This window comes from Tripterygium wilfordii, chromosome 18 (assembly GCF_013401445.1).
Source record: "Tripterygium wilfordii isolate XIE 37 chromosome 18, ASM1340144v1, whole genome shotgun sequence".
NCBI lineage: Eukaryota > Viridiplantae > Streptophyta > Magnoliopsida > Celastrales > Celastraceae > Tripterygium > Tripterygium wilfordii.
Window position 1 is genome coordinate 9,974,279 of NC_052249.1, and position 16,563 is coordinate 9,990,841.

Sequence of the window (16,563 nt, forward strand, 5' to 3'; positions counted from 1 at the left end):
CAAGACATGGACACTCCGACATAGTAATTTCAAAAATTTTAGGACGCGGACACATCAAGGACATGAATTCATATATATATAATATGTCATATATTAGAAATAAACATACACAAATACTTGTTTATTGTACCAATATTACAATAAATTTCAAAAACAAAATCAATGAAGATCACTATAAAAATATTTGTAATATAAAAATCACTATCATTGATTCAGTATTGTTAGTGGAATGGCACTAAGTTCCATCACATTCGTGGCAAACACTGGCAACAATAGTATTATAGGTGATAATACGTGATAGTCAGAGCCTCAGGATGAGCCTGCAGGAGTCGATCAGTCGAACCTCATAGCTGGGTAGGAAGGAAGTCGGAGGAGGGAGCCTGACCCACGAAGATCTTGAAGAAACGGAATGATTTACCACCTAGGGCGCTGCTGCTCTTTTCTAAATCGAGGTCTGCGACTGTGAGACTGATTGTAGACAACTAGACATGGGCCAGGTATGTGCTATATAGACATGGGCCAGGTCTATAAACCAACTTAATCAATATTAGACATGGGCCAGGTTGTAGACAAATTAAAGCCCGGTTATATTTTTTTCCCTTAAACCGTGTCCCATCTAGTGTCCCAGCCGTGTCCAACCTTAAAATTTTCAAAAAAAAATAGGACACAGCACGGACACGTGTCCGTGCCGAGTCCGAGCAATGTTAGTGTCCGAGAAGTGTCCGACGCTGGGACGACGCCATGTTAGAAGTGTCCGTGCTTCCTAACTTCAAGCAATACTGGATAAAAGAACTAATCACCAAAATCGGTATAATCCTTCAACAAAGTTACGTGGATTCGATGAGTTTATCCAGTACACATATGAAAACAACACTGAAGAGTAGCGCCAACAAATTCTTTCCTAAACCCTATTCATAAGGAGTTTAAAAAAAATCATTATCTCATTAGGAAAGTAATGTTAGGCATTTACAAACTTAATTTGTTGTGATCAACAAGAGGTAGCTTCATTGACAATCGGTTGGGTTATGCATATGTGTGCGTAAGATTCGATTCAAATGAGGAGTATATTTCTCGGTATTTAAAAAAAAAAGCTTAATTTGTTGCGATTGAATATGTGTGCATGAAAAAGAAGTAATAGATAAGCACCTCTAATATTATATAAGCATTTATTAGGGACAAATTCATATGCCAAACAATTTATCAAATAAGCCTTTTGGAAAAAAACAAGAATAATTTTTTTTGAAGAGAAAGAAAAAACATTAATTAGTTCAACATGAAGTAATTAAGTGACAACATCCAAGAATTAATCAGACCCATTTTTCAGAGAATTAGCTGAAATTTTCTTTCCAGATTCTCACTTGTCTTCTTTCTTCTCTTCAATTTTCTCTTCGTCCTTCTTCTCTTCGGGCTTCTTCACTTCTTCGGTTTTTGGTGGTTCAGCAGCGGCAGATGCCTCCTCAGCCTTTGGCTCCTCTTTCTTTTCCTCTGGTTTTTCTTCTTCTTTTGCTGGCTCTGCTTTAACCTCTTCTGTCACCTTCTTTTCCTCTGTGGCTTCTTCCTTCTTTTCTTCTTCTTTCTGCCAATTTATTGAAATGTGATCATCTTATTAAAGCAGGAATATTATAAACATTTTATAATATTATAATCTTGTTTATCAAAAATATTATTAACCTTCAGGTATTTAAGCATTTTATAAATCTGTCATATTATCTAGAATCCCTAGAGTACTTTTATAAAAAAAAGAAGAAGAATATAATAATAAGTAAAAGGAAACTTTTCAAATATTATAGTCTAAATATGCAAACATGTATGTATATACACACCCAAATTGGGCAAATATACATTTATTAAAAAATATATATACCCATAAAAAGATTTATTGCTTTTCAAAAAAATAAAAAAAAGATTTATTGTATGTAGACATGTAATATACACTGATTAGCTATACAAGGAAAATATAAATTGGAGATTGAATGCTCCTACAATCTTGTACCATAATATTGGTAAAGATCGAGATTATTATGGTTCAAGATTGAGATCTGAAAGGCAATGCTGGTTATCCTAAAAGTTCATGACTGATATGGTGAGAAGATTAAATCTTCATCTTTTTTCTTTTTTTTTTTTGAATATGTTAATCTTACAGGGTTTTAGGATTGTATATGAAAAGTGGAGTTTAGGTTGTTAATACCTCATTAGGCAAGGATCCAAGAGACTTCTTGTCATCCTCATCAGTTTTTTCCTCATGAGGTGCAACTTCTTCAGCCTTCTTTTCTTCTTGCTCAACCTTAACCTCCTCCTTGGTCTCCACAGCAGGAACCTGCTGCTCCTCCTTGGCTGGCTCAGGGACTGGTGCTGCACCGCCCACGTCGGTTCTCAGGCCCTTAGGAACACTGGCACAAGCTCCCATGTTTGATGATGGAAAAAATTGATGTTATATATCTCCTCCTCTTCTTTTTTTAATGTTTTTTCTTGTCTCTTAAACTCTCTCTCTTCTGATTGAGAGAGAATAAGAGCAACAAAGAGAGAAATGAGAGACTTGTAAAGTTTGTGAAGTTTGTTTAGGTTTATATAGAATTAATTGGTCATTGTTTGTTCTTAATGAGGTATTTTTGTTCTACGGTTGTCCCAATTCCATGGCCTAGAAAGATTTGTGGAAAGACAATCAAAATTAGGAGTTAAAACAGCTGGTTGATTGAGTTGTCCATTTTTGGGGATCTTTTTTTCCTCCAACCAAGTAACAAAATGGTATATATTTAGAAATAGAAACCTCAACCGTATCGTATTTGCCTTTATAGGGATTCAACCATTTTGAGAAATCACTAGGACCAGAGAAAATGTAGGAGAATAAACAAGTTATTATGAGCATTACATTGTGTTTGTTCTGGGTGACTGGGTCAAAACATTGCCTGAAATATAGTCCAGTAACATTTTATGGGTTAGTAGATGTGAATGGTGTGGCAGTTGTAAATCTAATCCCCTTATACCAACCATATTGCCTACTTTGAGTTATCCGGTTCTCATGGATACATGAACCCGCATAGTTTTGTTAATTCCTAGGTCCAGCAAGTGGGTTAAGAGCAACTCACTTTTAAGTATAGAAAAATACCTTATTAGTAGAGTGGGGGGCTTGTCATTATAAACGATATTATGTCCACACATTGTCTCAATGTGGGACTCTTAACATTTGATTAAGTACATGAACAATCTCCCATTTTTGGTTTGGCTAGATTTTCAGTATTCTGTAATTAGATCCAAGAGCATATACTTTGCTTCATATATACTGTGTAGCTGTGCTTCATGGGACAGATTACACAGTATATGGTCATGAAAAAACACAGCCTATGGGAGGAGGACTTTTTCGGCTCAATATGACAGAAAAGTTGCTAAACCAACAGGAGAAGAGAAAACAAACATAAATTCTGATTCATAAATTGATTAGTACATTCATTATAATTGATTTGAGTCTCATAAATCTCAGTGGAGTATGTTATTTCACAACCATCTGAAAGCTACAGTTGAATCCGCATCCAAAAATACCACCTTTGTTGCTCTCTGTTTCTCATGCTACTTGTGCTGATATATATATATGTGTGTGAATTATTAGACTGCTTTCACCATCGAGAAGTCTTGACAAAATGGGAAACAATGAACTTCTGGACAGAAAATAAAAGAACATTCAGAATAGAGAGAGCACAACAAGAATGAGCAATAATTACTTGACTATCAAGACTTGTATTATACACCTAAACAGTCTTCTTCTGGTTTGCTTTTGATGACAGAGCAGAAGACAGAAGTTTTCTCCGGTGACTGTATTGGTTGCTAATTTGAAGGAATCGCAAACATTACATAAAGAACATTTATGATTATTGTGAGATCCACAGGTTCATGCGCCTTCTCTCTCGGCAGCAGCATAGAGTGCCTTAATTTCCTCGACATCGTCATAGCTACCAAGGAATACAGGTGAGCGTTCATGTATCTTCTTTGGAACCAAATCCAGTGCCTAAGACATCAAACAGTTGATTAGCTTACAAAAGCAAAGAAGAATTGGATATTTATAGCAGACACTATGTACTTATATCAACACTATTCCAGAAGGATCGGTCAGTGCAGCAAATCAAAGACATCTAGCCTATCGAAATATAGGAGGATTATATGACGGATATGCAAGATTTATGCACATATATGTACTAAGGAGAGGTAATAAAAGAAATATTAAAAAACGAGTGTGATGCATAGTATCCCTACCCTTTGCTTGCCAGTAAAAGCTTGGCCTCCTGCTTGCTCCATCAAGTATGACATTGGGAAGACTTCATACAAAACACTGTTTAGATAAATGAAAAGGCTGATTAAATATGACTCATATGATAATATAAAGAGTTGATCATGTAAGAAAATCCTTCAGTAACTGCATATATTGATTATAAGATTGAACTACTTCCGAATTTAACACGTCTCTTCATGAGAAGATTAGTGCAAGTGCGAAAGTAGACATACCGTAGCTTTCCATTTGGGCTCTTCTTATCAGCAGGATACAAAAAGATACCACCGTAAAGCAATGTTCGGTGGACATCAGCAACCATGCTGCATTAAGTCATAGTATTAGGTTAAATTTATAGTTTTATGAGACAGATATGAGAAAAAGTGGAATGAACAGAACATGGAAATCATAATATAAGAATTCTGCAACCACAATTATCTACTGTTAGAAAGAATTTGAAACATGAAGATGCACTCAAATAAAGTATTTGCGTTCACAGCCATTGAAGGCTCCTTCTTGTTCATTTTTGCAACAAAAGAGAATGTGAACAAAAAAAATATATGGGCCTTCTTAGGCTGCGAGGATGCATACCTTCCAATGTACCTAAGTGACTTTGAGGATGAACCATCTGTTGGGAACTTGCAATTTTCTACATATCTGGAGGCAAAAATATGTGAGGAACCTTTTTTATCAGCAGATAACAATCAAATTAATTGCTTTAGCATACTTAGCAGTAGGTTCATCCCAGTTTTTGGCATTTCCTTCATTTACTGAATAAATCTTTCCTTTCTTTGGAATCTGCTAATTCAAAGAAAGAGGATTTATCATTACTATCTGTGAAAGTGAAACTTTTAACATCCATACTAGAATCAACATCATCTATGAGACTATGGGGCTTAAATGGTCCTATTAGAAGTTGCATATGAAGACCTGAATTTAAACTGTGCATTTCAACAAGATTTAAATGCTATGTACTATACCTTGATATCAGGATGGGTTAATATGAATTCCCCAATCGATGGATCTAGAGTGAAGCCATTGACACCGCTTCCAGTGCTAAAAACCAGCTGAAACTCATAAGGAAAAAAAGAAAAGAACAATTTATATGAACTCACAAAAAAAACATTGGTCCCATACCAAAAACTGAAGAGAAACTAGTCTACAGAAGAAAACTGAACGAAGCAAGGAACGAAAGGAACACAAAAATTGCTATTATACTGACAAGGAACCCTTCAATAAAAAGAAAAGTAGCTAAATAAACAAAAAATCTAGGAGTGGCAAATGGTACTACCGTGCAAGAACTTCCATACATGCAATACCCAGCAGCTGTCATATGGCTCCCAGGTTTCAACACATCCTCTAAAGTTGGATTGTCAGTGTTTTCCACCATGTAAATCCCGAATATCTGCATGTAATAGAGAAGTCATTCTCACATGACACTAGTATTGAATAAAGCAAAATTACAGAGAGAAATTTATAGGGGAGTTGTACAGTTCCAATGGAAACGCCACAGTCGATGTTTGAGGATCCATCCAATGGGTCAAAAACAACAATATATCTGCACTACCAACGATGGCTTCAATAGAAATTGAACAGTATTGGAATAATTAGGAATGAAATTGAAGGGGGTAATCATAGTAGTCACCTTCCTCGCATCGATACCTCCACAAAAGTAGCTTCTTCATCTTCCTCAGATACAAGGATGCACTGGAAACAGTAGCAATTGATTTCAAAACTTTCAATTAATCCTATCCCAATTCCTTTAAGTCACTAACTCGATAATGAGCCCAAAAGCCAGAAATGAACATACCGTGCGTCCACTGCTGACCAAAGCCTTGATGAAAACTTCATTTGAAAGCACATCTAATTTCTTCTGCTCTTCACCCTGTTCATAAGATAAGAGAATCACCTCAATTTCTTTTCAATAAATAAAACCATATAATTATCCAAAAATTACCTGAATATTAGTTTCTCCGGCTAGCCCGATCAGTTTCGCAAGACCTGCCTGAACACAAGTTGATAGAAGAATTTGATGGGTTAATTTTGGGGCAGAGCAATGAATGTTAATAGCGAAGAAGAACAAAAGAGAGAGAAAGAAGACCTTGCTAACAGCATTGCAGACGAATTTGCAGCCGAGAACAATGTTATTGAGCAAGATGGTTAAGTCACCGCGTGACTCGGGAAACTTAGACTGCTCGTTGAGGACGAAACGCGTGATTGTCATGAGATCAGTCCGGTGAGCCTCGCTTTCGTGATCCATTTTTGAATACTACCAAGAAACCCAAAAATCTTTCTTCGAAAAGCTTTGATTTTTTTCTTCTTCTTCTCCTCTATATCATACGCAAAAGTATACGCAGAAGGAATATAAATATTGATGCCAAGTTGGATTGTGGTGGGGAAGGGGAGGGGAGGGGAGGATAGGATGCTCAAGAAAATGTCATGACGACCAAGTAAGAGAGATTAGTTTTGGGCACCGTAGATAACACGTGGCTTTCATCGCGTGAGGAGAAAGTTCGTGTGGCAGCGGGTCAGGCAGTGTGAGGAAATTGAGATAACGCCCCTCTCCTCCCCTATTTCAAATCTATTAAATTATGATGATTCATATGAAATTATAGATTTTCATGTGTCTATTAGATCACGGATCACGTATGATACATATGAAATTGTGTGTAATATTTGGGATAAGAAAATATTGAGTTTTACCTAATGACTTCCCCTCGGATTTAGTGGACTTCCTTGATTCGTGTGCTCTAACCAACCACGAAAGTGAAATCTCAATGAATTGGCTTGGCCTCATTGGTTTAGACCCACCACTCAGGTTGTACTCTTTTTTTTCCCCCCTATTGAAATGGACCTTACCCGGTATCCGCTTTAACAGAATTGTTTCGTCCTTCCCAAACTATTTGGGATTTACATATGTAACTTATTTTTCATAGGTAAGTTTGGGGAAGGGGAAAATAAAACAATAGGAATCCAAAATTATCATGGGGATGTATGTATTATCCAAAGCAAAGCCTGTAACCGACTTCAGACATTCAAGATAAGATCATATAATAACGAATAACGAATATGATATATATATATATATATATATATAGTTACCTTAATACAAACGTCATACAAACTGACTTTGGGAAAAGGGCCAACATCAACACATTTTTCCAAAGCTAAACAAACAAAACTATATATATTGTTTCCATTTATCTTTATGTGTCCACATACTAAGACCTCCCCCAGGTAGACACTCTCAGCCTTTTGGCTCGGGTTAAAAAAATACAAAATGTAAAAATTCTATAAAAAAAATGCATAATATTGTGGCAAAGGATGCTTAGGGGTTGACAACCAAGCAATGAGATATTGAGATAGGAGAGATTACCCTGTATCTTTCACTAAATAAGTAAATATGGAGTAATAGACGGACACGTGGCGGTCATGAATGGGCAAGAGTTTCATGTGGCAGTGAATAAGATAATCAGGATAACGCCCTTCTCCTCCTCACATAATTTAATTTCTTTTAACTCCAATCTATAACAAAAGAAATGAGCTCACGTTCAATGCATTTCAAACACTTGCTCTGTCCACTCATTCCAGCATTTCCTGTCCTCCTATGATTCTTGTTCACTCGGAGTTTTGTCTCCCTGAGTGGATACATAATAACGTAAGAAAACAAAAAAACCAATGTAATCCCTCAAAAAGTAGTTACCATGGCAGAAAATTTCTTTCTTTTCAATTCAAGTAGGCACTTCAACATCAGTATGAATCATTTATGTTCCTTTCTAGACAAACTGATTCCCTCATGCACCAAAACTTATTTGCTAAACATGTAAAACAACACAAAAATGACAGCCTAATAGCAAGATACCACGCATTCAAGCACCCTCAAATATGCACGTCAGGGTGCATTATCTCAAATATGCATCTTACCAAAGCTATTTTTCATAGTCACAAAAGAGATTGTATCAATAAAACTTCATTTATTCTCAAAACATGATCGAGAAAGCGCACCTCGCTGAGAATATCAAAGAAGAGGCAAGAGAACCTGCCATTGGAGTTGAGTTTTCCCTGAAAGAGAAGTCCATTGTGGGTTGTTGTATTGATTGTGAGACGCGTTGGAGAGTCGGAGGACATTGACTGTGGTCACTGTGTAGGATTTCAGGTTGAGAATCTCAGTCAAGGCTTCCCCATCTCTCTCAGTTTCGAAGGCTGAGCTCTGTTTGGCACATCGCTATGTCCTAAGCACACACTTTCTTTCCCTGAAAGCAATGTCATGCTGATAGGGGTAGTGGCCATATGTAAGACTACAAAACCTCAAGATCAGAAGTCAATACATCTCAAACATCTCTTCATCCAATGACTTGCCCATGCAGCAATTTTCCAACAACCCATAAACGGTCTCCAAGTGCAATTAAGCTACATCAATTATCAGTGTTACAATTGACTCCTTCAATCACAGGGAAAAAGATCTTCTCCTCATAACTAACTTTGGTGCTTAGTATGATTCATTATCAACTGATAGCATAGTCAAAATCTTCATTATATATTTATATGAAAAGACTCCCCACATCAGTCAACCGAATGATTACTCTCAGAATATATTACACCTTGCATATCACCATTTATAGAAAGTCCAAATTGTTTACTCCGCAACTAAATCATCCCCTTAGCTGCTCAGATCTTTTTGGGTCTAGTAGCTAATTTAGCAGTGCAAATCACGCCATTAAAACCAGCATGTTAAAAGCCCATACTTTCCAGCTTGGAGTTGGTGGTCACAAGGTACTCTCACAAGTAGTGAGTTACATATAGGTAAGCACAACACATCCTTTTTGTGTTCACCTTGAAGCATGGAGATTAATTTAACAGCCCTCTGGTACTGGAACCTACGAAGGCAACATTGCACTTCGTCAAGCCTAATGTTAACTCATCCTCGAGACCCCGTAAACTTCAGACATCCACAACTGCAAGGAGAAACTTCACTCTGTTGTATCACAAAGTCTCTGAATCGTAAGTTAGAACTATAGACTCTGCACGTGTAGTATACTAGTATTCCTTGAGCCACAATCATATGTCTATGTTCCATCCTCTAATAACAATTTATCAAGAGAAACAGAACTTTCCAGCAACATTGTTTAAGAAAATCTCCCAAGAATCACTTCTAACTCTTCCATTTGAAATGGCCATGAAAACTAACTTCTATTCTCTCCTTCCATTTCCAAATCAACGAGTCCCCCAAATAATACTCTGTAAGTTGCCTTGTCACTTGTCAGGCAAACATTTTCTATTTAACATTTCCTCAAGAATTAGAATCCCCTCCTTCACATCACCAATTTTACAAAACCCCTTAATCAACACGTTATACGTAAAAGCATAGAGGGCACAACCCTTGTCCACCATGTCATCCCATAACCTCCCCGCCACATTCAAGTCTCCTTTCTCATACTTCCCGAACTGGGTGTGTTATATGTCAAGAGACTTGGGATTGTACCCTGCTCAAACTCATCAAACAGCTTCCTTGCTTCACATATCTTCCCCTTCTTACAAAGCCAGTGGATCAGAGTGCTAAATATAGCATTATCAGGAGTGCAATGATTCTTCAATAGCCTCTTTACAACTCATTGGCATCCTCCATCTTCCTTGCACAGCCTATCATCACCTTACAACAAAGTGCTGAACTTGGCACGTAATTATTGAGAAGCATATCATCAAGGAGGTTTCGTGCTTCACCTGATTTCTTCTCTTTGCAGAATGCCTCTATCATGACCCCATAAGTTCAACATAATTTTCATCCATGATCCATCACCTTGATGGCATCAATCTCCCTTGTTTACAATATCCATCCATCCATCAAAATCGTGTATGTAATCGCATCAGGCAACCAACCTCGATCCAATTTCTCACCGAAAATCCTCTTGGCTCCTACCCACCTAAAATTGTTGTATATGTCACGACATTGGTGATCATTCCCATGGTAGACATTTCGTCTAACACCTGAAGTGCACGTTCTACATCATTTTCTTGCAAAGTGCTTTGATCAGTATATTACAAGTGAAAACATTTGGGACGACCCCACACTTCTCTTTACAATTCTTTAACATAATGTGCACCAAATCGAACCATTTGGTTTGCAAGAAAGCATTCAACAGCGTGTTCGAAGATCTTACCAAACGCTGCAAGCTAAACTTTTCAATCCGCAGAAACGTTTTAAGGGCCAATTTGGGACGACAGGCGAGGTCTTGATTTCGGATTACAGTGATGAACAGATTCTCACCACATTTGATTTGGGACTCCCGCAATGCCGAGAGCAAAGACTCCACAGGGTCGAAGGTACGGGCACGACAGAGGCGGCTAATAATTGCGTGGTAGGTGTCGTAATCATGGGAGAAACCAGGGTGGAATTTTCCGGCGTAGTGAAAAATTTGGAGGGCTGATCATGATCACTAGACGGTTCGGGTACATTCGCTGCGGGCATGGCTTAATCGGGGGCGTGACGGTGTAGGATTCGAGGAATGGCGAGCTCGTGGAAAGTGTGGTGGGTCTGATCTTGTGGTGGTGATGAGTTTGTGTGTAGCGCACATCATAGTTAAGAGATGCAGCGGCAGGCATAGTACAGTAGTACTGGGGGATTGTCCTCATTTATTTATTAGGTAGATGGCGTCCAGAACCATAAATTGGGATTGGCAGACATCCGGTACATTGTATATCGAACACATTGAACTCGTTTCTATAAGCAACTCGAGCTCCTTCTCTCTTTCTTCGAGCTTTCTATAGGGTTCTGGTGGTGCTGTTTGGGGAGCGTCGTTGGATTTATTTTTCAAAATCTAGCGACCCACATTGTGGAACGGGACAATAATCCGGTACACAGTGTTCTGGACGTCCCCTATCTAATGAATTGCGACTTGTGCTAGTGAATGCCTTGCATCACTCACATCTATGATGGCCAGCCTTGATGTCAATAATTAAATTCCTTTTTGCACCTTCTCCAGCCTCTTTGTCATAATAATACAATGAACTCCCATCGTAATTTCCTTCTAAGGGTGCGTTTGCTAGGTCGTGTACCTAGCGGTGTCACTAGCGGAAAACGCTGGACAACTCCGTGACACCAAACATGTCAAAACGCTGCCAATGTGAGAGTGTTGCTACACGCTATGATATTTTTCCACTGGCTACCCTTGCATCTTCTCTTCTTTCACATTCTGTCGATACTCTCATGGGTGCATACCAGGAGATCGATCAATTGCCCTCAATGATTTATCCATGCTTGCTTCGTTCTGGGTTTATGTGTGGCTTGTCGGGATGTAAGGTTGGTCTCATGTGGGAATTGCAAATGAAGTGGGAAGGTATTTGATGAAGATGAAATACCTTCTCTGTCTCTCGGATTGAGCTTTCTACAATGGTAAGACTTCGTGGATTTGATGAAAGACTATTTACTCTACCATGAATTGTGTCAATAGAAGAAGAAAACAAGGGATTTGATGAAAGACTTTGGGGATCTTGATTATGCAGAGAACTCTTGAATATGTAAGCTACAGTGATGAAATTAATATTGAGGTTATAAATGATGGTTTAGAAGAGCTAATCTAGATTGCCGTTGAATTATGATTCCGTAAAATTGAAAAATGACTCATTTTACTTTATTTTAAAATATTTGATAGGAGGTGTTGATATAAATTCTCTTACCATGAGGATATCCATGTATTGCGTAATGTTAGGCGATCCTATCACCATAACCTTACCAAGATGCACAGTTGAAAAGAACTCATTACTCAAAACATCGAGTTCAGACTCATCTAACCATTAACTACTTGTGAAATTTTCAAATGAACTCCAAAGTTCATGGGCTTCGAAACATGGCCATTGAGAAGGGAAAGTAGTTTTTTTGTGCGACGTGAAACATATCCAAGACTTGGTCACGTTGAACCCCATTCTACATGATAATTTCTTAGGACATGAGCCTCCTCGTCCCACACGTATCGGGCAATTACAGAGTGTGTGGTCCATGGGTGTAACAAATTAAAGAAATTCGCTTGACACGGCAATGAAAGAATGGTTGACATGTATGCATGCACCTCACGTAAGTCTAATGGCGACAATTCTTCTTCCTTCTCCAAACGTAAGTCCATGATTGAGTTTAACCCCCATTTTTGAGGAGCAACTAGCATGGGGCATATTTTGGACTTTTGTGGAGTTTGGAGAGGTGATTATGACAGACAAAATTTACTACTTAGCCGCATTTTATGCAAATAATTAAAAACTATATAGTAAATTAAATGTATGGTAAGTGCACTACAACATCAAGCCTCAAAGGAGAGACAACGATTGTACCCTACTGTCCCTCTCATCTCCCTTTCACTATTTAAGTCAGAGAAAGCTCCAGGTCTTGTGTTTGGTCTGGTCATCTTTTTCATTATAATTTTTTTTTTCTCCTCTTCTGCTTACTGACTCCCACTACCTACCACTCCACCAAGACCGAAAGTTCCATATCCCAAATAAAAGTAGGACATTGATTCAGTGTTTTCTTGTTCTTTGGTTGTTTTTTTTTTTCGGGTGAAGAGAAACATGAATGCAGAGATGAATGGTGTTGATGAAGCTCGAAGAAGTAATCAATTACAGAACATCAACAGCCTGGAAGAGAAAATAGACTATGTGTTCAAGATTGTGGTGATCGGTGACTCTGCTGTGGGAAAGACTCAGTTGCTGTCAAGGTTTGCGAAGAATGAGTTCTGCTTTGACTCCAAGTCCACAATTGGTGTTGAGTTCCAGACCAGAACTGTTGCCATGAAAGGCAAAGTCATCAAGGCCCAGATCTGGGATACTGCAGGCCAAGAAAGGTATGTTTGCTTGAGATTTTGTTTTTACTCCTTATTCTTTATGAAAATTTGGATATTGATGGAGATTTTGATATTATCATAATCAACTAATTTAATATATTTCCAGTTTAAACCCTTTTTTTTAATCCATATATCCAATAGACCCATGTCTAGGTTTTCATTACAAGCTTCCCATGCTAAAATAATGACTTTTAATCTTATATTAAACCCTAATCTGTAAGTCTAAAAAATCCCTAATTTATGATACTTGAAGCCTAATTTTCAAGAAGAATTTGGGGGTGTTGGTTTTATCAGAAACCAGCTCACTCACATCAACGATATTATTCGATTTAAGTTTACCGTTTCTCTATGGATCCATCGAGTTCACATGACTTTAGTTTTTGAGCCGTCGATTTGAGGTTTTTTTTATAAACCGCGTCAATTGGTACTTTCCAAGCGATGGGGGATTATGACGGGTTAATAAAGGTGTTAATCATTGATGTATTATTAAAATTGAAGCAGGTACCGAGCAGTTACGAGTGCATATTACAGAGGTGCACTTGGGGCCATAATAGTGTACGACATCACCAAGAGACCTTCCTTTGATCACGTCGCGAGATGGGTAGAGGAGCTCCGGGTCCATGCTGACAATTCAATAGTGATGACGTTGATTGGAAACAAATCCGATCTTGTGGACAAAAAAGCGGTTCCAACAGAAGATGCTGTTGAGTTCGCAGAGGATCAAGGCCTACTCTTCTTTGAAACATCAGCTTTCAGCGGTGCAAATGTGGACATGGCATTCCTTAAGCTGCTTGAAGAAATTTACAATGCGATTTCTAAGAAGTCATTGGAAATTAGCAATGGAAAACTTAATGGAAGCACTGATCATTCCTCGCTTAAAGGCTCGAAGATCGATGTTATTTCAGGGGCCGATATGGAGATTAGTGAGATTAAGAAATTATCTGCCTGTTCTTGTTGAGATTAGTGGTATTCTAATGAGTTTGTGCATTGAGAAAGATTTTATGGCAATTTGATTTGGCTTTGCTTTTTTTTTTTTATATAAGAAATTCACATCTCATACATGTCAACAATATTGTTTGCTTTGGGTGGTCCAGTTTTTGAAAATACATCGGACCCACACGGCTTCCTTAACCTAGCTACTATAGGCCGAAACCCATGGCTTAAAGTCCAACTCGCTTGGATTAGGAAAATGCATTGTTGATGTTAAGGGTGGGTTTTGGCTTTATTAACACATTGATTGGGCATTGCCCAACCGATGTGGGACTTTTCAACTCATAACATTTTACAAGGTCACATTCCTAAGTATATTCATATACTCAATATTATAGGTAGGAGAATATGAGGCCAAACGACACTCGAGCCATCAAAAACGATGGGATACAACCCACAAATATGAGAACTATAAAACAAAACCCTCTTGGTACAAATGGACACTAGAGGTACCACACCGGGATAAACATCGGATTTTAGAAATAAAATGAAAACAAACAGAGAACTCTTGTCTTCACATTGAGGTAGGATTGAGACAACAAATTTGCCTCTACAAATCCAAATCTATTGGTTTGAAACAGTATCCAAAACAAATTTGACAATTTGAGTCAGCATTAAAGTAGAGATCTAGAAGCAGAGGCAGATTCGGATGTGGATCAAAACAGATTTGGCTTTGCTTATTTGTTTTGTGTTTTGAAGTGTATATGGTTGGTGGGCTCACTAGAAGACATGCAAGGCCCGCTTCTTTTTAAGATTGTTTCAAGGTTTGGCCCATGAATCTCACAGGTCAGAAACAGATGGTAAGATATATTCTCATCTTCGCCCATTAAAAAGAGATATATTCTTGGCCCACTGACAATCATCATTTATCGGTGGCAGAGCGGGAGTGTTCTATTTCTTTACAAACCCTCCAAGATGTAAGAGAAGTAAATGTGAAGCTACCTTGTATATATATGTATGTATGTAGGTGGCTTTATTAATGACACAGCTGCATTTATATTTGAAAAGATAATTGCGTGTGGGACGTATTTTTTATGACAAAATGAATTCATACAACCATTTCGCGATTGTTTAGCTGATTATTTCTCCAGGTTTAAAGCGTAAGTAATCTCATTTAATGTTGGGAATTCGATTGTGAATTGTAACTATTATCATATGATGTTGGGCAGGTTTGCACGTGCCTAACTCATCTCAAACTTGAATTTAATAGACTGCCCAAATAACATGTCTGCTGAATTATTCTTCAGTTATTAAAAAAGAAAAGAACTTATACTTCCAGAGACGACGATTGGTATCACACTAGAGAAGGTGGGTGTTTTGATATCCTCATTGCCAGCTCATGCTCTCAAAGCCTCTATAACCCTCTCACCTTTTTCTTTCTTTCTTTCCTTCTCTTTCTCTTTTTCTTTTTCTTTTTTTAAATTTTCTAAAAAATAAAAATAAATTCGAATCCCCACCCTTTATCCGTAGAAAGTTTTTTTTTTTTTTTATATATATAAAAAAGGTAGAGAAGAATTCAAAAGAGTTTTGACTGTGAGAATTGATGACATAAGCTAGTGTTGGCAACTTGAAGTTGAAACATATGCTTTCATATTATTTTAAATACTAAAAAAGCTTCTTGCTTTCCATGCTTGTAAATCAAACCAAAACAAATAGTGATTAGGTAATTGTTGTGACAAATCATTACCATCATCAATTTTGAGTAATAAATTTATATGGATTGGATGTGTTACCAGACAGATTTTTTTTTTTTTTTTTTATTTTTTGGTTGTGAGAACTAATTATGAGCTTGAAATTAGGGGACAAATTTTTCAATAATATATGCATTAACATCATTAGGTACCAAGTCTTAACTCACAAATAATGACTCTTTGTTAGTCGCTTGTTTTCAGAATTCCACCTTTGGGCTTTAGAGTTGTTAGCAGGTGCTTTTGCGATGTTGTTATTGCATCAAATGATTCAATTCTCCTGCAGTCCCTAATCGTCCATCGATACCTATTAGATTCAATTCTCACGTTCAACAAATTTTTAATAAATCTCTTTAGAGCCGCCTCTAGGTACGCATGTGACGCGGGACTCAATCGCGCCCCGAATATGCAAATTCAACGATCAAGCCACGCTTGGCACTTGCGCATGGAAAGGTTGCTTTTTGTAGTCTTGAGAGCCCAATAGACCTTATTTAATTCTGCTGTACCACTTTAATAATTATGATTACAACAGCCGTTCTTTCTTTCTGCCGTCCATCAATGTGTAAAAACCGCGTAAAAGACAACTGGTACGCGTAAAATAATGATACATTGATATGATAACAAAACGTTGTCGTGTCGGGTGAGGTTGTTTAATTAAGGTCGAGGAGGTAGTTGAATTCAAGCGGCTGTTTGTAGGGCGTATCTAGGGTGGCAAAGAAAGACGTTCGGTTTGGGTTGAACTCATAATTGGACCGGCAGTCTTGACTTGATCTTTAGTCAAATTGGCCCTGTGACTCTCTAC

At 37.7% G+C, this 16,563-nt stretch overlaps 3 protein-coding genes and 1 pseudogene across 4 annotated transcripts; 1 reads left to right on the top strand and 3 right to left on the bottom strand.

The window, feature by feature from the left end:
- Nucleotides 1-1,154: 1,154 nt before the first annotated feature.
- Nucleotides 1,155-2,532, bottom strand: LOC119983301 (cilia- and flagella-associated protein 251-like). The gene is made up of 2 exons (XM_038826962.1): nucleotides 2,189-2,532; nucleotides 1,155-1,576 (listed from the first exon to the last, which is right to left on the bottom strand). The coding sequence occupies exons 1-2, from the start codon at nucleotides 2,405-2,407 to the stop codon at nucleotides 1,355-1,357; spliced, it is 441 nt and encodes a 146-aa protein (XP_038682890.1). The 5' UTR covers nucleotides 2,408-2,532; the 3' UTR covers nucleotides 1,155-1,354.
- A 914-nt stretch (nucleotides 2,533-3,446) lies between these two features.
- Nucleotides 3,447-6,752, bottom strand: LOC119983591 (fructose-1,6-bisphosphatase, cytosolic-like). 2 transcript variants are annotated; one of them, XR_005464655.1, is made up of 13 exons: nucleotides 6,360-6,752; nucleotides 6,216-6,263; nucleotides 6,069-6,143; nucleotides 5,904-5,965; nucleotides 5,750-5,816; nucleotides 5,550-5,663; nucleotides 5,239-5,325; nucleotides 4,986-5,056; nucleotides 4,850-4,915; nucleotides 4,495-4,581; nucleotides 4,246-4,321; nucleotides 3,744-4,000; nucleotides 3,447-3,653 (listed from the first exon to the last, which is right to left on the bottom strand). XR_005464655.1 is itself a non-coding variant. In XM_038827266.1 (12 exons), the coding sequence occupies exons 1-12, from the start codon at nucleotides 6,516-6,518 to the stop codon at nucleotides 3,884-3,886; spliced, it is 1,029 nt and encodes a 342-aa protein (XP_038683194.1). In that variant the 5' UTR covers nucleotides 6,519-6,752; the 3' UTR covers nucleotides 3,590-3,883. The 2 variants fall into 2 exon arrangements, 1 of the variants encoding a protein (XP_038683194.1); XM_038827266.1 differs by having other exon boundaries at nucleotides 3,590-4,000.
- A 1,147-nt stretch (nucleotides 6,753-7,899) lies between these two features.
- Nucleotides 7,900-10,948, bottom strand: LOC119983988 (annotated as a pseudogene).
- Nucleotides 10,949-12,593: 1,645 nt separating this feature from the next.
- LOC119984055 (ras-related protein RABA3-like) lies at nucleotides 12,594-14,109 on the top strand. Its single transcript, XM_038827813.1, has 2 exons — nucleotides 12,594-13,083; nucleotides 13,585-14,109. The coding sequence occupies exons 1-2, from the start codon at nucleotides 12,812-12,814 to the stop codon at nucleotides 14,039-14,041; spliced, it is 729 nt and encodes a 242-aa protein (XP_038683741.1). The 5' UTR covers nucleotides 12,594-12,811; the 3' UTR covers nucleotides 14,042-14,109.
- Nucleotides 14,110-16,563: the final 2,454 nt, after the last annotated feature.